Source organism: Hirundo rustica, chromosome 20 (assembly GCF_015227805.2).
Source record: "Hirundo rustica isolate bHirRus1 chromosome 20, bHirRus1.pri.v3, whole genome shotgun sequence".
In the NCBI taxonomy this organism is placed as follows: Eukaryota; Metazoa; Chordata; class Aves; order Passeriformes; family Hirundinidae; genus Hirundo; species Hirundo rustica.
The window spans coordinates 10967519-10993582 of record NC_053469.1 but is presented as its reverse complement, the minus strand read 5'-3'; the positions used below and the strand labels follow the sequence as shown (position 1 = coordinate 10993582).

Here is a 26064-nt window from a genome sequence, read left to right as displayed (position 1 = left end):
CCCACAATCCCACCCTGGGCATCCCTGGCAGCGCTGTCCAAAGGCTCCTGGAGCTCTGGCAGCCTCGGGGCCGTGCCCATTCCCTGGGGAGCCTGGGCAGTGCCAGATAGGAACTTCCTCCAAAGTCCCCAAAACCAAGAGAAGGATGAGGAGCAAGGAGACCATCCCTACTCCCTCAGGGCTCCCCAGCCCTATTTCTGCTCCCTACCATCCGGCAAAGAGATTTTTTTTCTTCCTTTTCAGTCTTCGAAGACCTCATTGCTTGTCCACCTAAAGGTGTAGCAGGAGGTTTGAGAAAGGGATTAAATGCAATCCAGAAAAGATCTCCCTGTGGTAATCCCTGGTGCAGTTGCACCGTAGAGGATGGCAGATGAGTGCCTCAGAAGGTGAGGTGAGCAGCATGAAGAGTCAAGAATACACAAGTATTTTTCCCATAGAAACTTGAGAAGAGTCAGCCTGGGAAGGCAGAAGGGCAGAGGAAATGATGCTGTGCTAAGCCTCAGGGAAAGGACTGTGTTTTCCTGTGGCATAATCAGCAGGAAAGGGGAATAATTTTTTCACAGAAATTAATATATTAATGTCTTGAAATAGATTGACACGGATTTTCCAGGGTTAAGTGCTTAATGAATTGAAGTGAGAAGGTAAACCCCTGCAAACAGACTCACAGATTTGAACACAGCAGTCCTGCAGAGAGGCCCTGCTCCACAGTGATGGGTACTGCCAGGTTGAGGGTGACCCTCTATGCCCCTATTCAGCTGTTTTCTTCCGCAGACTCTACTGCCAGTCACTGCTGTGGGGACAGCACTGGAGCCTGTCCCCTGTGGGACCTCCAGCAGCAGAACCTGTGCAATGGAGGGGCGCATCAGGGCTGGGGGTTCCTGCACCACAAGCCCTGGGCAAAGGCTTAGCCCTATGAGCATCTCTGCACCTCAATACCAGTGATGGGCAGGAAGCTCTGCAGAAGCTCCAGTGCTGGTGCAATGTATGTGGTGCGTGGGTCCACAAGCATTACTGTGAGCGGCAGGAAATCGCCTGCTGCAAAAAATATTGAGAAGTGAGGCAGGCGTGAGGAGCCTCAGCTCACATCCTCACGAGGGTGCGACCTTCAGCCTACAACCAGCTGCTCTAGGAGCCCTATCACCCAGCCCTCTCTCCTTGTTTATTATTTTGTTCACTGTTGTATCCCACTGTGTAAGCAAGCTGCAAATGTCCTTCTCAGAGGAAGGAGCCCAACCTCCTTTGGCTCGCTGCTCCCTACGCAAATGCATCACATTATTCACTTGTGACCATATTGAAAACAGCCTCAATATACATCTGTGCTCCTCAGAGCTGTCACAAAGTTCTTGTGATGATTAAAAGCAGGAACACAGCCACAGTTGTTAATCATCGTAGATGAGAGGTTCTTGGGGCTTTTCTGTATTTCAAGATGTTCCCTCGTCCCACTGAACCCGTCTGAGGGCTAAGCCCCAGGGTGGGGGCGGGATGGGGTTGATCCTGCGGTCAAGGACCATGCCCGGAGGGGTAGATGGCGCCGATACCAAGCACATAGGCTGCGTCCGGGGAGGAGGGACAGGACTGGGCTGAGCCCTCCCGGTAACGGTGATGCTCCAGGGACGAAGCTGATTCCGGAGCCGGAGCGGTGCCTGAGGGGCCGGGCTGGGGCTGATCCCGGGCAAAAGGCCCGCGCCTGGGGGAGGTAGATCGGTCTGGTCCCGGGGCGGAGGGGGCAGGGAGATCTAAGTCCGGGTCCGGGGCAGCCGCAGGACTCGCAGTGCCGCGGAGCCCGGTGTCCCGCCCGGGTGGGCCGGGGCGGCGGTGACTCAGCCGGGAGAGGCGGCCGGGGAGGAGGCGGGGGAGGAGCGGCAGGAGCCGCCGCCGCCGAGCCGCTCACCTGCCCGGCTCCGCCATGGCCCGCCGCCTGGCCGCCCTGCTCCTGCTCCTGGCCCTCGGCTGCCTGCTGGGCATCCTCCTCCTCCTCCTGGGCTCTGGGGACACACGGGGCCCGCCGAGCTTCAAGGTGAGGAGGGCGGCGCGGGGGCACGGGAGGTCTCCTGGGCTGCCGGGGGCTGCGGGAGCCCAGGGGGCACGTCGGTGTGCGGGATTGTCGCTGTGCGGGATTGTCGGTGTGCGGGATTGCCGCTGTGCGGGATTGTCGGTGTGCGGGATTGCCCGTGTGCGGGATTGTCGGTGTGCGGGATTGTCGCTGTGCGGGATTGTCGGTGTGCGGGATTGTCGGTGTGCGGGATTGCCGGTGTGCGGGATTGCCGGTGTGCGGGATTGTCGGTGTGCGGGATTGTCGCTGTGCGGGATTGCCGGTGTGCGGGATTGCCGGTGTGCGGGATTGCCGGTGTGCGGGATTGCCGGCATCAGAGGATCCCCGGCGTCACGGGAGACGCCGGAGCTGAGGGGTCCCTCATCTGCGGGGAGGGTCGCAGGGAGCAGCCCCCGCCGGGAGCGCAGGGACGAGGCTGCCCTAGTAGCCAGACCCGTGGTGTGGCACCTTCGCTGCAGGACCCTCGGCCGCACATCCCTTGTGCCTCAGGACGTGCATTTTGGGAAGGGAATCTGTCGGACACACCGAAAGATAACGGCCCCCCAGGCCAGAACAGCCGAGTCAGCATCTGCTGCGGCGGCTCTGCCTGGACCAGGGCTCCCCTGCACACCCCAGCATCTCCTCGGGCTCCACTGCATCTCCTGAGCCAGTGCTGCTGGGTGACAAATGAACTTTCCTTTGTACGAACGGCACCTTTTTTTGTGTGTGTGTTTTGTTTTTTTTTTTCCTCCCCTTTTTCTTTGTAAATTCAGATTATGAAAGAAGTTCCCGAACAATTTATTGTTGGCCAAGTACTCCTTTTGTAGGCGAAATCTTTTGTTTTAAAATAGTCCCAGGCTCTTGTCCTGAAAAACAGTTCATCTAAAACCCCCTTTTTCTCATCCCAAGCAATTTACTTGGAAACTTTCTGAGCCAGCCTGCATGCCAGATGTGCCTCTGCCTTCTCTCTGCGTTTGTCAGTTGTAATGAAGGCTAGAATGAGAAGACAAGCTGGCTTAGCCAAGATGACCCTTTTTGCTCTTAGTATAACTACCCATTATTAACTCCTCTGTGATGCCTTTCTTTGCCAGCCATCACCACATGCTGGGGCATCTCGGGCAGTGCCAAGCTGGTTTCAAAGTGGATTTTTTTCTCTTAGAACATGGAGGAATTAGATTGGTACCAAGACCCCATATGTAGCACTTTGATCAGGCTGGAAAGCCTTTCTTCTTTCTGGTTCCAAGATATACCTTTGGTTTTAAACCAAATGAATTCCCAGAAAAAAAAAAATCTTGTGCTTTTTTTGGTGCCTTTTCTCTCTCTGAGTGGCAGCACCTTCAAGACTGCAGGCAGTGCTGCGGTTCGGGGCCAAGCATCCCTGAACACCCACCTGGGGCCTGACCCTGCTCTGCACAAGGCCTGGCCCAGGGACTCCGGGCCCCAGGACATGCCAAGTGCTGTGAAGTCCAGGATGGTGTATGCACTGGTGTCCAGCAGTGCCTGTTCCCATTGGGCTGGCACCAGGAAGGTGCTGAGGAGTTGCTTTTGCACAAAGCTCAGGGCTGCGTTGAGAATGCAGAACTTTCTGTTGTTTTAACTCAGCCCAAAAGATGCCCACATGGTTTAGAGGTTGGTCCTGCTATGGGAGACCCTGGGTATGTCTTCTGACATCCTGGACAAGATGTGGTCCTTGCTGACTCAGTCCTCATTAGCTGCTGGATAGTGCTGTTCACTGCTGAGCTACAACTCCACATCTTGGAGCTCCTTTGCTTGGAATATAGCCCTAAAACCACCCTGGATTAGTTCTCTTGCTGCTGAGGGCTGATCCTTCCCTCATGGGTGCACAGTGGAGCTCATGGCCTGACTGCCCTGAGCTGCTGCCTCCTGCTGACAGACTTTTTCTTCCTTCTTTTGGCAAATGTATCTCTGGCAATTTCTATGTCCTGTGACTGCTATGGCAACTGCAGCAGGAAGGAAACCTGTCACAACTCACTGCAAACCTGGGCGCTGCATGACCTCACCACCCTTGAGAGAGGCAGAATGGTGGGGGCCCAGAGATGGTAGAGGGCCAGATGTCACTCACGTGTCATGGGGCAGCCTGGAGAGTCTGTGGGATGGGGGCTGGAGTCCTGGGCATGGTCATGGGGCACAGTGCCAGACAGCAGTACATGGGGCATTCTCAAAGTCCCCATCTGCCTCTTCCCTTGGGCAGAGCCATACACAGATCAGGAGCCCCAAGCTCTACCCATGGCCTTTGGGAACATCACTGTCCCCTGTGCCCCTCTGCAGGGGCTTTAGGATTGAGCAGCCCTGACTGGGGCTGGGCTGAGTGATGTTGCACTGAGGCAGAGTCCTTGGGATCACGGGTGACCCAGGAGGCAGCAGAGATAGGGCTAGCATTCGAAAACTGTCCCAGTGTGGGGCCACAATGGGGCTCTGTGTCCCCCCCGCCTGCAGCATCACCAGGGTCTGGTCAGGTGGTTCTGTTAGAAAAACCCACGTGCCACCAAGAGATGCTGCTGCTGGAGACTGTCCCACATGCATGAGGCCCTGCCAAAGCCCTGGGCACCAGCAAGCAAACATGCTGAGGCATTTATCCTCCCTCCTGGGGCTTCCCACCTATAGGGCCCCTGAAGCCCACCTGCCCATACCCATGGCTCAGCCGTGACTCAGAGCCACACGGCAGTGCACTCTGCACTGGGGAATGCAGTGGATCCAATGCCCAAGCCCAGGAGACAGAAAGCAAGACAGGGACAGAATCTGGAGCCAGGGGCTGGCACCATTGCATACCACTGTAGGTGACCCCATTCATGATTTCTGTGTGAATGCTGGAGCCATGGGGTACTGGAGGAGATGACATTCCTTCATCACTGGGAACCTACTAGGCTACCCACATCTTGTGCACACATGATTCCCACCCCTGTTTATCACTGCCAGGCGAGGACAGCTTCTCCACAGGGACAGGCTGGGGTGCCAAACCCTGTGCCCCCAGAAGGGCTGGCATGAAGCTGTGGCAGTTCCTTGCATGCCGAGGTGGCTATGGGTGAGATGGCCAGGCTCTCTCTGCAGTGGTAGTGCCATTGTGTTGCAGCACCTTACCTCAGCCAGGCCAAGTGCTGCTGCCGCCACCACCAAGGCCAGGGGACCCCTGGGATGCCCCTCACCCACCGCTCCACACCAATGGTCAGTGGGCTGGGGTTCCAAGAGAAGAGATCCCCAGGCTGGCCCACAGGTATTGGCAGCAAAGGGCACTAGGATGTGGCTACATGGGGCAGCCAGTTCTGCATCCTGCCCCAGCAGTGCCACTGTAACCCCAACATGCCACCTCTGCACGGCGCTTGCCCTGGGTGCAGGCTCCACGCCGCCTCTCACTGCCTGCGCTTCCCTTGGTACGCACGTGTGCCCATGCGCACCCAGATACACGGCCCTCTCAAATGCATGTATGTACAGACGTGCACCCAGGTGCACACAACATTGGCACACCTATGTGAGCACACCCACGGGCAAGCACCCCCACATTGCTACCTCCACACCTAAATTTGCACACACACACAAACATGCACACTCCAGCATGTACACCACATGCACACATACATGCATGCGCATCTATGCACACGTGCACATACATGTATGCACCTCTCTACATGTGCAACTCCACCCCAGGTATGTATCTCCATGAATGCACCCTGGTACAGCTCTCCATGGGGTGAGATGTGGGGCACAGCTGAGCCAGCCCTGCTGAAGGCAGGAACAAACTCTGGGAACCAGCCTTCGCCCTGTCATGGGTGGTGGGTCTCCTCCTGCTCACCCTGGAGCCAGCCCTGTGGCCATGTCCCTTCCTGCCATGGGGTGAGTCTAGCATCCCCAGCATCCCCCTCCCTGGCTGACCCCATTCCTGGTGGGTGGCACCAGGTATCCCTGGCACTGCAGGTCATCTTCGTTGTCTCACACTCCAGCGTCTCTCAACCCTTGCCACAATGTAGATACCCCTGTCTCCAACCTTGTCCCTCTCTGTGGACTTCAGCCCTTCCATAGCATCTCCAGGCTGGAGACTACTCCCAGGGTCTTTGCTGTGCTCAGCCCTGGGTTTGGGGATGACCTATCAGTGCTTTCCCTTTGGGGACAGTCACCCTGCTCCTACTAGTGTCACTCCAGGTGATACTTGGGGTAATGTGGTGCCTTGTGAGCAAACCCGAGATATCTGCATGGTGGCTAACAGGGAGCGTGGGCACACGTGCCACTGAGGTGGACAGAGAGGGTCCCCTGGGGCTGGACCCTCCTCAGAGTCCCCTGTGTCTGATCAGTGACTGCTCATCTGGGGACGCAGGGTGACCAAGGGACTCTGGGGTGGGCAGGCAAGGCAGAGGTTGCCCTGGTGAGAAGGGACTGGGGTGCCACGTGCTGGGCAGAGAGGGCACTGAGAGCCCTCTAAACCTGCCCAGAGCACTCACCCCAGCACCCAGCCCAGGAGGCTGGGGAAGGGTGTTAGGGGAAGTTGTCAGCCTCCTGAAAGGAGGTCTGCAGTGTTTGTCAGGAGCTGAAGCTGCTCCACTGCTCCAGCCTGGCCACAGAGGGAAATTCTCGGCTGGCTTGTAGCTTTTGGCCCAAGGCATGAGCAAATCACTGGGCAAGTCTGGGAGGGTCACCCATGTGAGATGATCCCCTGAAGGAGCAAGAGGTACTACTGGTTCAGGGCCATGGGTTCATGGTGTAATTGGGGCTACCTGTAAGTGGGGACCCCAGGGGTCCCTGCCTCTGCCCTGACACTTCTGTTGCCTGAACTGGTGAAAACCAGGCGATAGGGACAGGGGTGCCATAGGGCACCCATGGCAGGCAGGGCTGGTGTGGCTTCCAGAGCCAGGCAGGTAGAGGAGCTGCCTGCTCCAGCCCCTGGCTCTATCGAGTCTGGGCAGGGCAGGAGCAGACAGAGACTCATAGGAAGTTTAAGCCTTAGAAGGCTTCACCCTAGGGATGCTCAGCTGGGGTGGTGCTGGGTCCTGCCTTGCTTTCCCCCCATACTCACAGCCCTGAGGGGGCACAGTGGGGGCCAGCATGGGCAGCCCTGAGACCATGGGCAGCAGGGGTCAGACAGAGGGGTCTGCCCAGGGGTGCTGCAGGCAGCATGTATGGTGTCCCCTCCCTGGGAGCTGGGTAACCTTGTTTGGCAGGAGGAGCAGGGTTATTTATAGCCAGAGAATGGCCGAGCCATACAAGGGCAGGAGGGATGAGGGGCCTGGCTGCCCTTCTTTGGCCAAGAGCATCCCGAGGAGCCATTTCAGGTGTCCCTCCCCACCACCAGTCCCAGCATGGCTCAGCAGGCAGCCAGGAGTGATGGTAACCTGCAGGGGGGGAAGAGACCCCTGGGCTGCACTCAAGGGGGGGCCCTTACCCAAAAAGTCAGAGTCCCTGTGCTGTTCCAAACAGCATCCCAGAATGGCCAGTATCCCACTCCCAGTTGCATCCCAGGCAGTGCCCTGTTTGTGCAGATGTGGGCCTGGGAGTGCCAGGCTGGGCTTAGCAAAGCCTGCCTTTGCCACACGATGCTCTGGAGCTGCTGGGTACTGACAGGGTAGGAGTGGTTGTGCACTGAGCCCCAGTGCCTTCCCTTGGTAAGGGCTGGAGCAGCCAGGGGACCTTCAGCCTCCAGGCCTGACCCACTGCCTTCCCCCTGCAGTACGGCATCGTGATGGACGCTGGGTCCTCCCACACTGCCATGTTCATCTACAAGTGGCCTGCAGACAAGGAGAATGACACCGGGGTGGTCAGCGAGCACAGCATGTGTGATGTGGAGGGTAAGGTCTGGCCCTGGCCCAGGGCTGGTGGCAGCATCTGTTGCATGTCTGTGGCAGGGCAGCATGGTGTGAGTGCCCCTTCCAAGCCCAGCTACCTCCCTCTGTATTCACTGGTGCAGTGACGTGTTTTAAAGGGTTCAGCTCTATTCCTAAAATGTCTCCCAACTCCCCCCAAGGCTTGCAGCCATGCATACTCGTGGTTCATCTTTTCCTGGCAGGTAGTGAACCACCAGGGAACAATCCAGCTCCCTGCCTAGCCCAGTGAGGAGCTAGGGTCGGGTTTTCACTCTATTTATCAACCTTTCCCAGACTGTTAGCCAGCACGGGATGCGCTGTGGGCAGGGAGATGTGGCTGGACCCTGGATGGCTCCATGCCCACAGAAAACTGCCTTCTGGACAGCCTGGAAGGGGCAAAGCTGCTCACCAGGCATCTTCCCACTGAGCATCATCCCTTTGCCAGCAGGGAGAAATGCTGTTTCCTTTTCACAGGTCCTGGCATCTCCAGCTACAGCTCGAACCCTCCGGCAGCCGGGACAAGCCTGGAGCACTGCCTGAACCAGGCCCTGAGAGATGTGCCCAAGGAGAAGCATGCGGGCACCCCGCTATACCTGGGTGCCACAGCTGGCATGCGCCTGCTTAAGTGAGTGCTCAGGGGGGCCCTGTCATGCCAGTGTGACATGCCAGCTTGCCACACACAGCAGGGGCAGAGTTGGTGAAGGATGGTTGAAGTGTTGCCCCTCTGCTGGGCAAATTTCTTCAGCACCCAGCTGGTCAGTGCTGAAGAAGAGTCCCCTGCAGAAGGGGTCCTGCCTTTCAAGCAGGATATGCTCTGCAGGGCACAGCCAGCACAGCACTAGTGGAAAGGGGCTGGTGGGGTGCCAGCGCCAAGATAACCCACCCAGACTTTTTGGATGCCAGGAGGAAAATCCCTTGCACCCACTGCCAGCCTGATGGGACACAGTGAGAATAATCACCCCTCAAAAAGCACACAGAGGAGGAGTAGTTCTCCCCTTACTCAGCCCAGGCAGGATGGATCCCATTGTCCCAGCAGGAGGGAGTACACTTCATTCCTGCTACCTGCCTCCTCCAGCAGAGACAAAGGGAATTAGCTGGTGGTTTTCTGGGACATATCTATGGGAGCCCAGGCAAGAGCTCACCTCCCTCCTGGGCCCTGCTATGGCAGTGCTGGCCACCAAGGGCTTTTGGGACAGGGAGGCCTCTGCAGCACTGTGGCACAGGCCTGTCACTCTGCCCTCTCACTTGGCCCACAGCATTGCAGACCCCCAGGTGTCGGATGCTGTCCTCAGAGCTGTAGCAGCCACTCTGAAGACATACCCCTTCGATTTCCGGGGAGCAAAGATCCTGTCAGGGGAAGAGGAAGGGGTCTTTGGCTGGGTCACTGCAAACTATCTCCTGGAGAACTTCATCAAGGTAGGCAGGGGATAGTGACATCCAGTGGGATGCGGTGGCTGGGCAGCTCATCATACGCTTATGCCTGCTCTTGTCCTCCTTGGCTCAGCGTGGATGGCTTGGAGAATGGATCCAGCCTCAGAAGAAGACCCTGGGGGCCATGGACTTTGGGGGTGCTTCCACACAGATCACCTTTGAAACCAGGGACACGATTGAAAACCCCAGAAACGAGGTGATGCTGAAGCTGTATGGCCAGGCATACAAAGTGTACACGCACAGTTTCCTCTGCTATGGGAGGGACCAGGTCCTCAAGAGGCTGCTCTCCAAGCTCCTCCAGGTATAATGTGTGCTTGATGTGGATGCTGGCTGTCACAACCCCACAGTTACCCCTTCACCCGGTGTTTACGCTGTCCTTCAGCCCTGGACCAGCTGCACACCTTTACCAGCCATCTTGGGTTTTGCCTCCAACCCTCTCTTGTGTTCCCAGGGCTTTCTCCCACCATCTTCATTAGATTCATTAGATGATGCAGCCCTTGGCTAGAGGCAAGACACCCCAAGCCATTTTGAGACACTTTTGGCAACTGCTCTGTGTCTCCCTGCTCAAGCTCCAGCGGAGCTGTGGCTATGGCACAGCTCATGCACCCCATGTCTCCCTCCTCTGGCAGGCCCAGAACTACCAAGAAACTGTCTCCCAACCCTGCTGGCCTGTGGGCTACAACAAGAGCCTGTCGCTGAGCAGCACCTATGACAGCCCCTGCACGGAGAAGGAGAGGCCAAGCCTTGCCCTCAACACCACTGTTACCTTGGTTGGCACCGGGAATGGGAACATCTGTGCTCTGCATGTCAGCAAGCTCTTTGACTTCACCAACTGCTCCTTCTCCCGCTGCTCCTTTGATGGTGTTTTCCAGCCAGAGGTTTCAGGAAACTTTATTGTAAGTCCTGGCATGGAGGAGGGTGGTGACACAGCTGCTGGCTGGGCAGCTCCCCAGCTCCCCAGCATCATGGCAGCAAAGCCAGACCCCCAGCTCTGCAACAGTGGTTGTTGGTGCCCACCACACTGGGCAGAGCTCTGCTCATGGTGAGAGTTTGCTCCCAGCCTGACCCACAGCTGCTCCTTTCCCTCCCTCAGGCCTTCTCTGCCTTCTTCTACACGGTGGACTTCATCCAGACTGTGATGGGAAGACCTGTGCACCTGCCCAGTGACCTGAAGGATGCTGCAGACACTATCTGTGCCACCAGCTGGAGTGAGGTGGGCTCTCTGGGCATTGTGGGAAGGAGGGGCTGCTTCACGTGGGGTATCACCCAGAATTGGAGAGAAGCCCTTGGAGGTCACTGGGTTTCTTGACACAAATGGAGTAGGGGGAAGGCAATTGATGGCTCCTACATGGGACTGGGAGGGGGCTCAGGTGGGTATGGGCAACCTTGGCCTCACAGATGTAACCACCCTGAGCTTCAGGCCACAGACACAACCCTAGCCATTGCTGGCTTGACCCCTCTTCTCCTCCCCTCTGTGCATCCCATCCAGCTGCTCCAGAAAGCCCCCAAGTTGGAGAAGAGGCTGCCAGATTACTGTGCTGTCAGCACATTTGTGTATTTGCTCACCACCAAAGGCTACAGATTCAACAACCATTCCTTCTCCAACATTGCCTTCCAGAAGAAGGTAGGTAGCACCGAAATACATCCCCATCCCATGGGATCTCTTTGGAGTTAGGACAAAGAACCCTGTAGGAGAGATGATCCCACACAGGAAAAAGAGCCAAACAGAATCAAGGAAGATCTCAGTGAACAGGGACAGGATGGAACTCTCAGTTTTTGGAGGAATCTACTAGGGGATGGAAACAAATGAGCTGTGGGGTGCTCACAGGGTCAGGTCCTTCAGCCCTTCCTTGGCCCTCAAGACACCAGCCATCCCAAACAATGCTTTGCTGAGGCTTTTTGGGAAGTTACCTCAGGGCGGGATCTCACTTTTGTCTGCACACGCCATGGGATGTGCAAGGAGATCAGGACTGGCCTGAGTGCACAAGGTTTTACTCCCAGGGGATGAGCCCAGCTCAGCACAGGATGGTCACTGCTCTGTCCCTGCGCTGGCTGGGCCTGTGGGCAAGCAGAGGCTCAGGAGGCTCTGGGCTCCCCCACGCTATTCCTTCTTGGGCTGACACTGAGGCAGTCCCTGAAGGGTCTGGAGCACAAGCTGTATGAGGAGCAGCTGAAGGAGCTGGGGGTGGGGCACAGCCGGGAGAAAAGGAAGCTCAAGGGGGACCTTCTCACTCTCTACAACACTGACAGAAGTTGTAGCCAGGTGGCGGTTGGTCTTTTCACGTGACAGGATGAGGAAATGGCCTCAAGTTGTGCCAGGGGAAGTTTAAGTTAGATTTTAGGAGAAATTCCTTCATGGAAAGTATGGTCAGGCATTGGAACAGGCTGCCCATGGATGTGGTAGTTACCATCCCTGGAAGGATTTAAAACGTGTGGATGTGGCACTTGGGGACATGACCGAGTGGTGGCCTTGGCAGTGCTGGTGTTAGTGGTTGGACTCCATGATCTTAAATGACTTTTCCAACTTCAATGATTCCATGATTCTATGATTCTAAGGTGTCCTGAGGCCCATGCAGCTGGGCTGGCTGGGTGGTGATCGTGCCATGCTGTATCCACAGGCAGGAGAAACTTCCATTGGCTGGGCCCTGGGCTACATGCTGAACCTCACCAACATGATCCCAGCAGAGAAGCCCTCCTCCCACAAAAGCATTTTGTACAACTACTGGGTCATCCTCATCCTGCTCTTTGTGGTCACCACCCTGACATCGCTGGTGACTGCCATGTGCCTGCTCCGGCACAGCAAGTCCAGCATAATCTGATGGCAAGGACAGCGTGGGCCGTATCTGCAGGACCAGCACCATCCTACCTGCTGGAGGCTCCACGGTCAGAATCCTTGTTTTGTGGCAAGTGCTCACTGTCCTCCTCTGAGGCCTGACACCGTCCCAGAAGGAAAGCTGTCCCCTTTTGCCCTTCCCCTGCCCTCAAGCTGCAGGAAAAGGACAGATCACTGGCCCTGGTAGAAGGGCTTAAATGTTTCCCAGCACTGCTTGGGGATGGACCCTGGAGCAGGCTTGGGAATGGGGCATTCAGAGCTAGAACATCTTTTTGCCACCAGAGCTGAGCTGAACTGGGCCAATGAGCCCAAGCAACAAGAAGATTAATTTTCATGTGTATGTGTATGTATATAAATGGGGAATATTACTTACACTAGTCCTTATCGCTGACATCGCTAGCCTGTCCCTGGAGCATCAACCCTGCCTCCTGGGGAGCTCTGGGCACCACCCAAAGCCCACGCTGTCTTTCTGGCTGATGCACAAATCCCACTGACCTTCCTGAAGGCAAGGTCTTGGCCACAGGCCAAGGCTTTGGGTAAGAACTTAGCAACAACCAGATGTGGGAAGCTGGCAACTTCCAGGTCCTACTTCAACAACCCAGACATGGTGCCTTCGCTATCCCTGTGGTTCCTATGCCAGACTTACCTTTGCCACAGCCAGAGGTTCCTGCACACACTGGTTCCTGCAGCTCCATGGGCTCCCGCACTGTGGGACTTCGCTCTGCACTAGGGTTTGAGCCAGGCATCACCACCAGGCAGCTGGGAGGACGCACTCCATTTCCAGTTGAGTAAGAACAGGGACGTACAAACATGAAGAAGGTTTGGTTTTATTTGTTTCAGGGTTTTTTTTAATAATCTGAAATAAACCTTTGTAACCACTGCTATGGCTCAGTGGCTTGTGATTAGCAACAGGCAGTTCAGCCTGGCTGTCCCATGGAGGCAGAGCCCCACAGCCACATCCACAGGTCAGGCTGGCCAATGCTGAGACACCATCACGCCTCTGTGCACTCTACCAGTCCGGAGACAACCTCAAATAGACCAAGGTGGGATGGAAACTCCAGACCCAGGCCCATCAGGAGGTGGAGGAGCTCCAGCCAGCCACAGTCACCAAGCTCATTTCCCCAGGGCTGGAGTGCAGTAACTCCAAAGGTGGGAGCAGGAAGCTCCAGCTGTTTGCTGCTGCAGTCACTGGCAGCTCAGAGACACCAGGACACACATCACAGTGCTCAGCAGCTGCATGGGACTGGTCCCAGCACTCCAATCCTTCGGGAAGATTTCCCCTGCCCTGCAAATTCCACAAACGCTGGAGAGGAGTGGCTGTAGGGAGCTGGAGTTTCTCACTGCCCTCTTTGATCCTGCTGGCAACACCAACTCTGCTCCATGGGTTTGCCCACTTCCCTACACCCTTCCCTGCTCCAGCTGAACTCCTGGAATGCCGTGCTTTAGTTAACACACCTGTTCTCTGCAGCACTTTGCTTTCAGCTCTTCCACTGGCTGCTCCCAATCTCTCTGCACAGGGCAAACCTGATTCCAGTTCAGATGACGCTGTGACGCTGTGAACCCTGGCCCAGTTTCGTCCCCAAGCTCCTCATCTCCTCAGCACAGGGACTCCCTCCTGTGGTGAGGTTCAGGGCCTGTCTACGTATCTCACACAGAGAACCCATTTCTGGTTCCTGAAGCAGAAACGCTGCTCTAAGAACCCAGGCAGCTCCCAGAAGTCAGTCTGGGTTTCCTCTTCTAAGAAATTCAGCTGCAGCTGAATCAGAGCTGGACATCCACCAAGAGCAGACAATTTACCTAGTGAAGACTTGGAGTCTGACATGGAAAAACCCCACATGCCCCACTGTGTGCATGGGATTTGAGACAGTACCATTACCTTGCAAAGGAGTTATGGATCTGGACAGGCAATCTGGGACTAGCCAGTGACAGGTGAGCACTGCAGAGAGGGGCCCTGGGCACGTGGTCACCCCTGTTACAGGGGAAGAGGACAGCCCAGAGGCCACCCAGCTGTGGGGTTCAGCTCAGGCCTGTTCAGGTTGGTATGAAAAGCCTTGCTGCTGTAGTGGAAGGGACATGGGAACTGTATGGGCTCAGGAAACATAGGGGACAGAGCAACACCTCTGCCCTCACAGTTTAACCCAGACCCGTCTGTGCCTGTAGCCATCTCAGAGCAATGCAGGGGCTGACTGTGACTGCATTACCATGGAAGGACCAGAGCTCTCTGCTCCAGCATTCACTGCAGAGGTTGCCTCAGTTGACATTCGCCACCTGTTCTGCCCTTCACCTCATCCACAACAAGTGCCTTCAGCTCTCAACTTTTATTGTACCCCCAGCGCAATGTGCAGAGGTCATGGGGCAGACAACAGCAATCCGTGAGGTGCCTCCATTCCGCTCTCACTGCAGGATTAAGTCCTCTGAGCTTTCCAGCAGTGTCACCAAGCCCACCATCCTTACAGGCAGTATGGGCAGTGTCAGGTTGGGCAGGCAGGAGGGGATGAAGCAGGACATGGGCACGGCATGCTATTCTCTGCTGGCTACTCCACCACGTCACTGTACCTGTTCCTCCTCACCAGTGTTGCGGCGCCATCCCTACCCTCTGCACTGGGGAGGACTTCTGCAACAAGAGAGTACAAGTTTCCTGGACCTCCAACTACCCTGGTGAAATCCACCCTGGTGAACTTGCCAAGGGTGGGCAAAGAACCACAGAGCCTTGGTGAAACATGTAAAGCCTCTTCAAGTTGGCCTAGCTTTGGGAGCTCAAGGTATGTGTGGGAGAGAGCAGCGAAAATTGTCCAGCAGCACTTGTCTTGATGCCCTTCCAGTTCTGCCCACCCTACTGAGTAGCAAATCCCTCCACATCTCAGTTACTCCCTCCATCCCTTACCTTCTCCTTCCTCTTCCAGCAAATGAGCCTTTTGTGCTGGCTCTCATGAATATCCAAAGCAGATATGGCAGGAGGCTGCAGCAAGTACACTCAGCCCACATCACCAGCCCTGCTCAGGAATCCACTGGGTGCACAGAGAGACAGGGTAAGGTGCTCCACCCACCACGGGTGCTCCTGCTCCCACCCCTTGGCTGCAGGGTGCTGTGTAGGACTTATATAATGAGATTTTGGGCAGTGACACAGTCACCAGCTTAATTACAAGACAGAAACAGCAAAGTAATTATTGCAGCAGGAAAGAACCAGGCACCAAGACAAGCTCAGGGAAAGCAGTAGGAAGTATGACTGTACCTGTGGGCTGAGACATCCCACCAGTCACGGCGAGCTCCTGTGGGGACTTGCCTGTCTCCAGGTAAATCCAGAAGTTGGAACATTTCTGCGTCTCAGCTCTGGTTACCACGTAGCTTCCGAGGGAACCTGCAGCTGGGGCGGCCGAGGTGCTTCTGGGAAGTGCCAGCAGCACCTTGGTGGGGACAGCACCTGCTGCCGCAAACCCTCCTGAGTCCTGGGGGCCGGGGCACAGGGAGGTGGCTGGAGCCAGAGAGGAGCCCCCATAACAACGGTAAATACCCTTCTGTACCGCTCGGGTTGGGCACTTACCAACAGCCAGCAGCAGGCTCCACTGCAGACTGTACGGCAGCGTCTGCCGCACCAGCTTCTGCGCTGCGAAGGCGGCCCCGCTGCCTGCCGAGAAAGGGGCCGGGGTTACCGGACACGGCCGGCACGTCCCCGCTGCCCTTGGGGAGCGGCCAAGGGCAGCCCGGGGGACGCCGGGGCGGCTGGATCGGCCCGTACCTGCCAGGAAGCTGCCGATGCCCTTCATGAAGGCGTGAGACTGGCAGGCCGCGTACTGCTGCAGCGCCTGCGGGGACGCGTTAGCGCGGGGGCCGGAGGCACACCCGGCCCCCTGAGCCCCGGCCCCCTGAGCCCCGGCCCCCCCACGTCCCCAGGCCCCCCAGCCCGTCCCCCGCGGGACGCACCGGGTGCTTGGCGGCCACATCATCCTCCACGCGCCGCAAGCCCAGGTTCACCATGGCGGAGCCGCCGGGCCCAGCCCTGGGCAGGACACGACGCTCCCGCCCCCTCCATCCGCCCGCCCTTTCCGCCGCGGCCATGGCGGAACCGGCAGGGCCCTTTTATCTGCTCCGAACCGGGACGGGCCGATTCCTCTGCTACTGCGGACCCGACGGCTCCGTCTAGTGAGATTGGGGAGGGAGAAGGAGCAGGTGGGGGATGGGCGCGGGGGTCGAGCAGCCCTGGCCTGAGCTGCTTCCTCCCACAGTGTGACCGACGCGATGGAGGTCTGGACCGGGGAGCTCGGCGGCTGCCCGGCGCTCGGCTGTGTACGTACCGGGGGGGCAGGGGGCGGCGGGCGAGCCCGGGCCTGAGACCCGGAGTGCCAGCGGGACAGGGAGGGATCTGGAGCCACACTAAGCCGTGTTGGACGCGCTCTCCTCCTCTTCCTCTCCCTCTGCAGCGGTGCCCGCCGGAGGAGCACGGCGCGATGCTCAGGTGGGTTCCGCCGCCCTGGGACCTCCCTCGCTACGGGCACCCTCTCTCCTCGGGCTCCCCCTACCCTAGGCCCTACCCCGCCCGGGGCTCCCCCTCTCTCCCGCTCCCCTCACCCCCGCTCCCCGCAGGGCCGCCCTGGGTCACGGGGCCGCCACGCTGAGCCTGGGCCCGGGCTCGGCCACGCTGCGGCTGCCGGAGGAGCCGCGGTGCCCAGCCCTGGCCCTCGCCCAGCTGCCCGCCGCCGAGGCGCGTAGCCAGCTGCAGGCGCTGGTCTTCGGCATGGCCGGCTGCATCGAGAGCCTGGAGAGGCGCCTGGAAGGTCCGTGGTGGGTTTAAAAGAGGGGGAGGGCTAGCAGCTCCTGCCACCTTTATGGGATCGTCACCCCCACTTAAAGTGCCCTAGGTGTCCCGGTTCGGCCGCAGCAGGAGAGGGTTTCATCCCAGGTGGTTTGTTCTCGCCGCTCCCTAGCACTTCTTTAGCCAGGCTGGCCCGTTCTCAAAGCCGGCCAAGGTCTGCACCAGACCCCCGCAGGCAGAAGAGACCCTCTCTGGGCCCAGAGGACACAGTGGTTTGTCTCTGTGTGGAAACACAGCCCTGTTCTCATGGCCAGTAACACACCGGCATCTTGAATGGATGCAGACATCTTTGAGGGGTCTGGGAAGATTTTGGAGCAGCAGCAGTTTGGATGGAAGTACTGAGAGGAGAATGGGGCTCAGTTTGGCCGTGGAGGGAGCTCACTGGGGAGGCTTGAAGTGCTGCATGCAGAATTGGGAGATGTTGTCACAAGCTTGGGCCCTGGCTCTTGTTTCAGTAGCAGTGGGGACATTATCGACATCTTCCTGCAGCCCTGGGAAGAATGCTGCCCAGAGCCAGCAGCTCTTCTTGCCAGGTAGGCACTGCCAGGGGCACCTGCCCTGGTCCCGCAGTCTTTTGTCTTCTCCTCCCTGGAGGCTGCTGTTCCTGTATCCATGTGTCCCCAGGACACTCTGAGTGCCCTCTGCTGTGGCTGCTGGCTGCCACGGGCCAGGGCTTAGTGTGGTGGCTCTCAGGGTGTCTGGGATGCTCAGGTCAAAGACTGGGCATTGCCAGCTTCAGAAGGAGGGCAAGCTTTGCTGTGCTTTCAGACTGGAGCCTGTGGTGGATCCATGGCTCCTTTTGGAAGAGGAGGCCAAGTTTGGCCCTTTCTTGCACTCTGGTGACTGCTGGTTCTGCCAGGCTGGCCTCTCGGAGGCTCCCCCTGGCCCTGGAGGGACTGGCAGGGCTGCCAGAGCTCCTGGGTAAACTGTAATCTGTGTCCTGCCTGTTTCTGACTGAGGCAGACCCCAACCCCAGGAGGAGCAGGGCTTCTGGCTCAGCTTTGACAGCCAAAAGGAAAGTCCCTGGGGAATCTCTCATTAATCCTGGTTTCAAAAGGTCAGTGCTGGGGTTGGGTGCTGCTCACTGGGCACCCTATGGGTTCTGCTTTGAAGCAGCAGGGCTCAGGGCTCTGATGTTCCTTCCATCTCCTTCAAGCAAGAAGGTGTCATCTGGAGTGAATTTTGAGGACTCCTGATGGGTGCTGTCCTGTGCCCTGATGACAGCCCTATGGACCTCTATGTCAGAATGAGGAGCTGTCCCTGTTGTTCCGGACCTGCTGAGCTCCTCGACCAGGGAGACAACAGAGCCCAGCAGTACCTGGCAGCCAGCCCTCAGCTGGGGTGGTGGCAGGGCCTTTGGGAGTAATAGATGGAGCAGAGGGGACACCAGCATGGTGGGTTTTTCCTCTGCAGCTCTTCATCGCTTGCAGGGACCAGCTCCTGACCTCACTTACCATGAACTGGTAGAATTTGGATAGAGGCTTTGATACCATGGAATGGAAAGATCACTTGTGCTTTGCTTCTTGCCAGTAAAGGTGTTTTTAGCCAACTGGTCTCTCTTGGGTGTGTCTGTCCATTCTGCCTCTCCCTTTCTCAGGAAGCCTTGGGCCTATTTCAGCCAAACCTGAAGGTCTGGGCCTCAGAGAAGTTCCCTATTAGCTTTTTGCAGATGGGTGATAGGTGTGTGGTTAGGGCCTGGCCAACCCTTCTGGAGAGCTGAAAGGATGGGCTCTGCCTTGCTGGGTACTGGGAGAGGTTGAGGAGGTCAGTACAAAGAAAGCCTTGTGAGGGAGGAGCTGCTGGGGTGGTCACTCCAGACTCACACTGGTCTTGGCTTGCAAAACTTTTATTTATTTTCAGGAATTCTGGAGCTTAGCTTGGGATTTCCCTGCCTCACAAACCCCAAGTCTATTGAGAGCTTCCTAATAGGTCTATGGGGAACTGACCTCTGCCTGTTTCCTGCATCATTTCCTTCCAGCTCCTTTCCTAGGTCTCTATGGCTATACCAGATCCCCTCACCTGGTGCAGGTGTGAGGGCACCCTGTGGTGCCTGCTGCCCAGGTGGGTGGTGCAATGTGCCTGCACAAGTGGCTGCAGGGCAGCTTGTCCCCAGGTCTGCCCCTGCCCTTAGCTGGGCACAGCTTTGGCCCCAGCAGTGCCCATGGCTGTGCCCCCTTGTCCTCATCCTGATGCTCAAGGGGCCACAGAGCTTGTCTGTCGCTAGAGGACACGAATAAGTACTCACAGATCTGACTCCACAGGATGAAGGCTGAAGAAGAAAGAACTTTTATTATTTACAAAGTCCTCACTTTTATAGGTTTTGAAGAATGACCAGGGATTGGAACACAAGGTTACCACCTCTCCATCCCACTGGCCAGGCTAAAAGTCCATCAGTTGACTATAATCAGAAAGGAATGGGGAAAACAAGATGTTTACAGTACATGCTCTGGGAAATTTAGTTACAGAGCTATAAACATCTCACAAAAGCTCACATAATATGGCAACACTTGTCCTGGTTGTGAGGAAGGGTGGGTGGCACAGGAGGGGCTCAGTGCACTGCGGATTGCTGCCAGCACCTGGGTGCCATTGAAGGGAATTTGGATACGTGGGGCACAGCTCTCCTTAGCCCTTACAGGCAGGGGCAGGGTGGGCTGACCTCCTGCCTGACCCCAGCCTTGGTCCTCCACCCACCAGGGCACGTGCCCGGCTCACTGCGGTGCCCGGGCCACAGAACGATAGGCTTGTATAATCTCCTGGCTATTGGGACAGGTGTATTTGAACTCCTTGGTTTCATGGGCACTGTTGAGGTACCGCCACACACCCTGCAGGTCCTTGGGGATCCCAAAGTGGCGGTAGTGCTGGCACACGACCTGCAGGCACAAATGAGGGAGACTTGCCTGACACTGTGCCAAGGGGGGCTTTACCACCAGGGCAGGCACCAGTTGGGAAGGGTGGCAGGGAGCCAGGGACATCCCTGGCACCGCACAGTCGAGAGCCAGCACTCGGCAGGGGATGCAGAGAGGAGTGAGATCTGGGGTGGCACTGTCCTGGGCGGGGCTCCTGGGGAGAGGGATGCTGGGAGGCACAGAACTGAGACAACAACTGGGAAAGGAGCAGGTGCTTGCTGTAAACACCAAGAGGAAAGTGAGGGTGTGGGGATGGCAGGGAAAGGAGAAGGGCATGGTACTGGGATGCCTGTGGCTCACCTGAACGATGTTGAGCTTGGGCAGCAGGTTGCAGTCAGCGAGTGTGAGGTGATCTCCATCAAGGAAACGGCGCTGGGAGGCCTGGAGGCGGGGGTCCTGGAGCAGCTCGTGCTCCAGAGGAGCACTCAGGTACTCATCCAGCTTCAGCAAGGCCCGCAGCAGGCTCCGCTGCAGCGCTGCAGGGAGGGTGGCCAGGTCATGGTACAGCCTGCTGCGGGCATGGGGCCCCTGCTTGGCCATGACATCCCATCAGCCCAGCACTGTGTGCAAGTAGCACCTGTGAGCCTCTTCCCACCTGGCTCAGGCTGGCACCTGCCTCTGCCCTCCCACAGAGACCTGGCACAGCCACACTGGCCCACATAGGGAGGGCCTGGACAGACACAGCTGGACTGAGTGGAGGGACTGGGAAAGCTCAGTGTGACCAGGCTAGGCTCTGGGGTGTGGCACCCGAGGAGTTGCATGGGGTGCTCCCCAACCAGCTCCTCACCCTCATCCTGGGCAGGTACCGGGTTCTTGATGAAGGCAGAGAACTTGTGGAAAATGTCATTCCCAGCCAGGCTTGACTCTGGGTACTGTGGAACCAGACTGGGGCACCTGCAGGGACATGGGCACAGCTGAGGCAGGTGGCAGAGGCTGTCAGCCCCCTCATCCCTCAGCTTGTCCTGCCCTTTGGAGGGTCCCTTCCTCCTCTCAAGGCAGCACCAGCCACTGACATGGGGGGACCCAGCTGGTCCTCCAGGAACTCCTCAATGGTGATGGTGTCGGTCTTGGGCTCGCCGTTATAGAGGAGGACGGGCAGCTGGGCACCTGGTGCGAAGTCCTTCAGCACGTCCAGTGCCCTGTGGGAGATGGGTGCACTGCTGATGCCTGGCATGTCCAGGGCACCGTGTGTGTGTGTGCTCATGTTGTGCACGTGTCCCAAGCAAAGGGAGTTCTGGGGAGCTGGTGCACAAGGTGGTACCCTCAGGCCCCTCCTGCCTCAATGTGTGCCCAAGGAAATACCTGCCAACCTCCACCAAGCACCAATGATCACCTGGGGTGGTACAAAAAGCTCCATGCATCCCGTAGTGCCCACCCTTCACATCCCTTCCCGAAGTGTTGGGGACCTACCAACCCCCCACCCTGCACATAATCCTGGCCCCAGGGCTCACCTCTTCACATCCACAGTGGTGAGGGTGAAGGGCACCCCTTTGAGCAGCAGCACCATGAAGAGCCGCTGGCAGAAGGGGCAGTGCCCCACACTTTCCCCATCCTCGCTTGCCTGTGGGCACAGAAGGAGACCTCAGCTGCCTTTTCACCCTGGCAAGGCCCCAGTGGGGGCAGCCCCAGAGGGTACAGGGTGAAGATGATAGAGCACATGCCCCAGCCCAGCCTGGGAAGCTGTGCTGAAGTCCATAGCACCTGCTATGCCAGGCAGGGTGCCAGCTCTTGGCTCCTGCCTGCTCTGAGAGCCTCAGCAGCCACCTGGCACAGCAAGTGCTGGCCTTGGCACCCTCTGGGGACAAGGATCTCCAGGCTGCTCCACTCTCACAGTGCCAGGGGCACAAGGGCTTGAGAGCAGTAGTGGCAGCAGGGGTGGCTGTGGCAGGGGCAGTCCAGCAGCAGTGATGTGCCAGAGGAAGGTAGCAGCCATCCCGTCAACCCCGGCCACAATCCCAGGTTAGCTCTGTCCTGCCCTGCACAGGCAGACTGCCCTGGCCTGGCAGGTGCAGGCAGGTGCTGGGCTGCTGGGACCTGCTTTCAGGGGGGAACCTGCTCCAGCCTCCCCAGGTTTAGCCGCCACAGCATGTGTGCCTGCAGGGCAGGGAGCAGAAAGCAGTGTGCCCTGGAGAAGAGCCCGAGCTGCCCGCTGCCTGTCCCCTCACCTGCCCGCTGCCCACTGCCTGTTGTCAGCCCCATTGGCCTACCTGGGTGCCTGACCCCCTGCTCACTGTCTGCCCCACCCTGCCTGCCCAGTGCCCCACATCTGGGCACTGCAGTGGGTGGGGGCAGCCCAGCCACCACAGCACTGCCAGGGTTGACTGCCAGGGCTACCCACTGGCCTGGGGCACTGACCTCAACACCCCCCTCACCTTGATGAAGAGCTGGATTTGGGGTTTCTCGGCCATGCTGCGTGGTGGCTGCTGGTGCACTGCTGGCTACACCCTGAGTGCCCCAGCTGAAACCACAGCCCCTCCCAGCCCACATTCCTCCTCGGGGTGCACCCGTTCCCACCCACGCCTGGCCCCATGGCACAGGCAGGATGTCCTGCCAATGGGGCCCCGCCACCGTGGCTGATACCAACTGCAGGCCAGTAAGGGCAGCCGGTGGCATTGCTGCAGCAATGACAAACACAGGCCACAGACCTGTGTTGTGCCAAGCACTCCCTTCCTCTAGCAGGGATCCCCTAGCAGGATCCTGCACCCCCACCCTGGGTACTGCCACTCTCCTCCTCAGCCCAGGCCCTCCCAGGCACCCAGCCCTGCCATTCCCTCCATGCCCAGCTACACAGCCTCAATGGATCCAGTAATTATTTTTTATTTAAAACGATCATTTAATCTTCTTTTTGTTTGGTAGCAATATACAGGCAGCTCCAAGACATCCCCACCCCCAGAGGCCCCATGCCTGGGGCTGAGCATGGCACTGGCTCTACGCCCGCAGATGGTGGCTAAGGACGTGCAGGGGGAGGCAAGGCCAGAAGCGGGGCCAAACTCAACGACGTGAACAGTGTTAAATCATCAGCATTGTCCCAGGACAATGCCATGGGGTGCTACCTTCTCACTCCCCCCCTTGGCGTGACCCTAGCAACAACTGTGCCTGGGCACCCCTAAGCCCAGGGCAGGGAGACCACGATGGCCACAGAGTCTGTATGGGCGCCTCCACCAACCCTCAGAAGCCATGGGGATGATGGCATGGTGGCAGGGGGAAGACTGAGTGGACAGGGAGGACACTCTGTGACTGGAGTGCCAGTGCCCGCCTGGAGCAAGAGTGTAGTAGATGGGGCAAGGATAAAGCCCAGAGCACAGCAACACCATCCACCCTGAGGTGCTCCAGGGTGCCACTGTGGTGACAGCTGGAGACTCAAAGATTACATTGTCCCCTCTCCCTGATGGAGAAGGGCAATCTTTGAGCTGGCTTGTCCCCCAGCATTCCCTGGGGAAGGCAGAGTGTGGCCAGCATAGGAGCAGGGGCATGCTAGTAGGAGCTGCCCCCCTGTGCTCTCCACCCCATCCCAGATCCACCCAGCTTCCCATATGCCATTAAAAAAAAATATGGTCTGAAAAATATGAAAATAGAGCTTCTTCCCCCCGTTTTCCTCCTATTGAAAATACTGTATATTATATCACAATCTCTGTCAGATGGTATATGGGGCTGACGGGGCCCAAGGGCATAGGGACAGTTGAGGTCAGGCCCTGCTCCTGTGCCCAAGTGGGGCCAGAGCGAGCCTCTTCCCATGGCAGCCAGCTGAGGTGCCTGGTGCTGTTCAGGGCCTCCACAGCCCAGCCTGTGCCAGGGAGGCAGAGAGGGCATCAGAGCACACAGGGCAGACAGAGGGTGCATGGCCACCCTGGGGTGTTGCCAAAGACTGTGGCACCCAGCAGTGGGGGGCCGGGGTCAGCATAACAGACCCTGCTGCCAGCCCATCCCTAGGCACAGCTGGCAGCTCGTTGAGAGCTGCAGGCACCAGCCATGGTCCCTGTGGGTGACAAGACAGCAAGACCCTCTGCAAAAAGGAGGGGCACTGCTGGCTGAGGGGGTGCCCGCTGCTGGCCAGTGACTCTGCCAGTCACACTACTGCAGTCCATCCTTCCCTCCCCACCACCCCAGGCACCATTGCCAGGCTGCACCGGCACCCACCCGGACTGTCCTGACCTCATACCTCAAGGCCACCGCACTACCAGCTTCCAAAGCCATCCTGGAGTGCTGCAACCCCTCTCCCAGTATCACCAGTGACCCAACAATAAGAACCTAGTGCAGGTGGTTCCTGCACAGGGCTGGACACTGAGGAACAAGTGTCAGGACGAGAGTGATGTGGAAGGGGACACAGCAGAAAGGTGGCATAGCTGCAGCAATGCCCTGTGATAGGGGAAGCAAGTGCTGAGGGCAGGCAGGAGGCAGTGCACCTGAGGGTGAGGGACATGGTTAGGGACAGAGGGGAGAAACAGCTGGTGCCAGCATGTGAAATACCCTGTGAAATACCCCTCTGCCCCCACCACGTGCCTCTGCAACAGCACTCTGCATCGTGCCTGGGGATGAAGCCAGCGCCCAAGGCCAAGCAGGGCTGGGGCGAATGGATGTCAGGGTGGGCAGGATATACCAGTGGGGCTGAGAGCCCCAGTGACATCTCAATGGTGACAGAAATCGGTCATGGGTGAAGCACCAGAGCACCTGTCCCAGTGGTGCCCAGGGCAGCATCAGCCCGGGGTGATGGGGAAGCAGCCATCCCTCTAGCTCCACGGGGCTAGGCCTGGCAGGGTATGCACAGCCAAGGGTCCCCAGAGTGAGTGCAACATGGGTGTCCAAAGGCACTGCTCACAGGCATGTGTCTCTGCCCCAAAGTGAGTGGGGCTGGCAGTGCTGGCACCAAGGCATGTCCTTTCCTTCGCAGTCTCCATCCACAGCATGTTGAGGACCATGTCCCCAGCGCCACGCAGTGATGATTCTCTGGAGGTGAAGGGGGAAAAAGCTACCCCAGTGGTGGCTTGCGAGGTCCATCCAGGCATTGCTGTACCCACTGCGTCCTCCCTGGCATGTGGCTCTGGCTGTGGCAACTCCGCTCCACAGGACAAAGGGAGGGGAAAGGCCAAAAGGGTTTGGTGGCTTGACAACACGGTTGTCCCCGGAGTCTCAGCACAGCGTGTCCGTGTTGAAGGAGAGCTGAGCCTGAGCAGGGAGACAGGCATAGCTCAGGGGCTGCCCACTTAGCCAGCACACCCAAGGTGTCTGGGGCCAGAGTCTGGCACAGGTGATAGAGCAGACACCTCTCAAAGAGAGACCCCACCCATCCTGGGCACAGCTCTGGCTTCATTGTGTCACCGTGGTGTCACAGTACCCAGTCCCAGGGCCCGTGGTACGGACACGGGTGGGACCAGGAACACACAGATCTAGAGACAACCTCTCACCCTCTCCTCCTCAAAGCTGATGAGGCCTTCATCATCAGTCTCCAGGTCCTCCTGCTCCTCCACCACAAGGGCACGCAGCTCAGTGGGGGCGGTGCGGGGGCGCAGCAGGCTTAGCACGCGCTCCAGGGGTGACTGCAGGACACAGCTGGGGCTGGTCTCCTGCTGCTCCAGGTTGTCACTTTGCTTCTTGGCAAAATTCACAAATACCTGAGGAAGAATAGGCAGGAGACTCAGGTATTTGCAGGCACCTCCACCCCATGCTTGCCAGGCCAGGACCCAGTGCATTCTGCTGCGCAGTGGCTGCCACCATGTTCCCCTCCTAGCTCCAACCCCCGCCACAAACGCAGATCCTGCTGCCACTTTGTCACTCCTTGGGGACAAGTATCCAGCTGCCCATGCTGTCCCCAGTCTTACATTGTCCAGTGTGGTTTGGCTGACAGAGTAGTCTTCAATGCCCAGCACATCCACCACCTGCTCCATCTTGCTGAAGATCTGTGCCAGTGAGATCTGGTCCGACTTCAGCTGGTACTGGGCCTTGGTGTGATGACGCTCCTGGAGGGTGGTCACACAGGGCTGGTGAGGGCAGAGCCCTCACTCCTGGGCTCCCTCCCTTCACCTCATGGAGGACGAAGGCTGCTTGTGCCCTGAAGTGGGGGCCGACAGGAGACAGCATGGCCACCAAGGGCAGCTCACCTTGAGGACAGCCTCAGGGAAGTTACGATTGAAGAACCTCACCACCTCCTTGACATTGAGGCTGGACTTGGTGCGCACTGTGATCATGTAGCCATCACCGAACCTGCACCGGAACAAAGCACCCTATGAGGACCTGTCCGCTCATCTGCA

The 26064-nt window shown here is 58.0% G+C and overlaps 5 protein-coding genes across 10 annotated transcripts in view; 2 read left to right on the top strand and 3 right to left on the bottom strand.

Annotated features, from left to right (window-relative positions):
- Positions 1-1878: 1878 nt before the first annotated feature.
- ENTPD2 (ectonucleoside triphosphate diphosphohydrolase 2) lies at positions 1879-12859 on the top strand. Its single transcript, XM_040083477.2, has 9 exons — positions 1879-2017; positions 7707-7824; positions 8314-8464; positions 9096-9255; positions 9344-9571; positions 9900-10166; positions 10364-10483; positions 10760-10894; positions 11889-12859. Exons 1-9 carry the CDS (start codon positions 1907-1909, stop codon positions 12087-12089), a joined length of 1491 nt encoding a protein of 496 aa, XP_039939411.1. The 5' UTR covers positions 1879-1906; the 3' UTR covers positions 12090-12859.
- Positions 12860-12909: 50 nt separating this feature from the next.
- Positions 12910-16234, bottom strand: TMEM141 (transmembrane protein 141). Of its 3 annotated transcripts, none has more exons than XM_058423135.1 (5): positions 16025-16234; positions 15840-15906; positions 15645-15728; positions 15336-15467; positions 12910-13388 (listed from the first exon to the last, which is right to left on the bottom strand). In XM_058423135.1, exons 1-5 carry the CDS (start codon positions 16157-16159, stop codon positions 13330-13332), a joined length of 477 nt encoding a protein of 158 aa, XP_058279118.1. In that variant the 5' UTR covers positions 16160-16234; the 3' UTR covers positions 12910-13329. The 3 variants fall into 3 exon arrangements, with proteins under 3 accessions (XP_058279118.1, XP_058279117.1, XP_039939416.1); XM_058423134.1 differs by lacking the exon at positions 12910-13388 and adding an exon at positions 13400-13718; XM_040083482.2 differs by lacking the exon at positions 12910-13388 and adding an exon at positions 14407-14717 and having other exon boundaries at positions 16025-16154.
- Positions 16235-16339: 105 nt separating this feature from the next.
- PAXX (PAXX non-homologous end joining factor) lies at positions 16340-18462 on the top strand. Its single transcript, XM_040083479.2, has 6 exons — positions 16340-16387; positions 16522-16556; positions 16685-16875; positions 17372-17446; positions 17877-17970; positions 18070-18462. The coding sequence occupies exons 1-6, from the start codon at positions 16340-16342 to the stop codon at positions 18107-18109; spliced, it is 483 nt and encodes a 160-aa protein (XP_039939413.2). The 3' UTR covers positions 18110-18462.
- Positions 18463-19279: 817 nt separating this feature from the next.
- On the bottom strand, positions 19280-22236 carry CLIC3 (chloride intracellular channel 3). Its single transcript, XM_040083583.2, has 6 exons — positions 22192-22236; positions 21271-21380; positions 20833-20958; positions 20607-20713; positions 20120-20295; positions 19280-19783 (listed from the first exon to the last, which is right to left on the bottom strand). The coding sequence occupies exons 1-6, from the start codon at positions 22225-22227 to the stop codon at positions 19622-19624; spliced, it is 717 nt and encodes a 238-aa protein (XP_039939517.1). The 5' UTR covers positions 22228-22236; the 3' UTR covers positions 19280-19621.
- Positions 22237-22620: 384 nt separating this feature from the next.
- ABCA2 (ATP binding cassette subfamily A member 2) overlaps positions 22621-26064 on the bottom strand; it is a 34792-nt gene continuing 31348 nt past the window's right edge. For all 4 annotated transcript variants that reach the window (XM_040083579.2, XM_058423162.1, XM_058423161.1 and 1 more), the window contains 4 exons: positions 25915-26017; positions 25636-25773; positions 25222-25428; positions 22621-24982 (listed from right to left, as the gene is read on the bottom strand). In XM_040083579.2, coding sequence (XP_039939513.1) covers positions 24947-24982; positions 25222-25428; positions 25636-25773; positions 25915-26017 — 484 coding nt within the window. In that variant the 3' untranslated portion in view covers positions 22621-24946. The remainder of the gene's footprint in view (positions 24983-25221; positions 25429-25635; positions 25774-25914; positions 26018-26064) is intronic.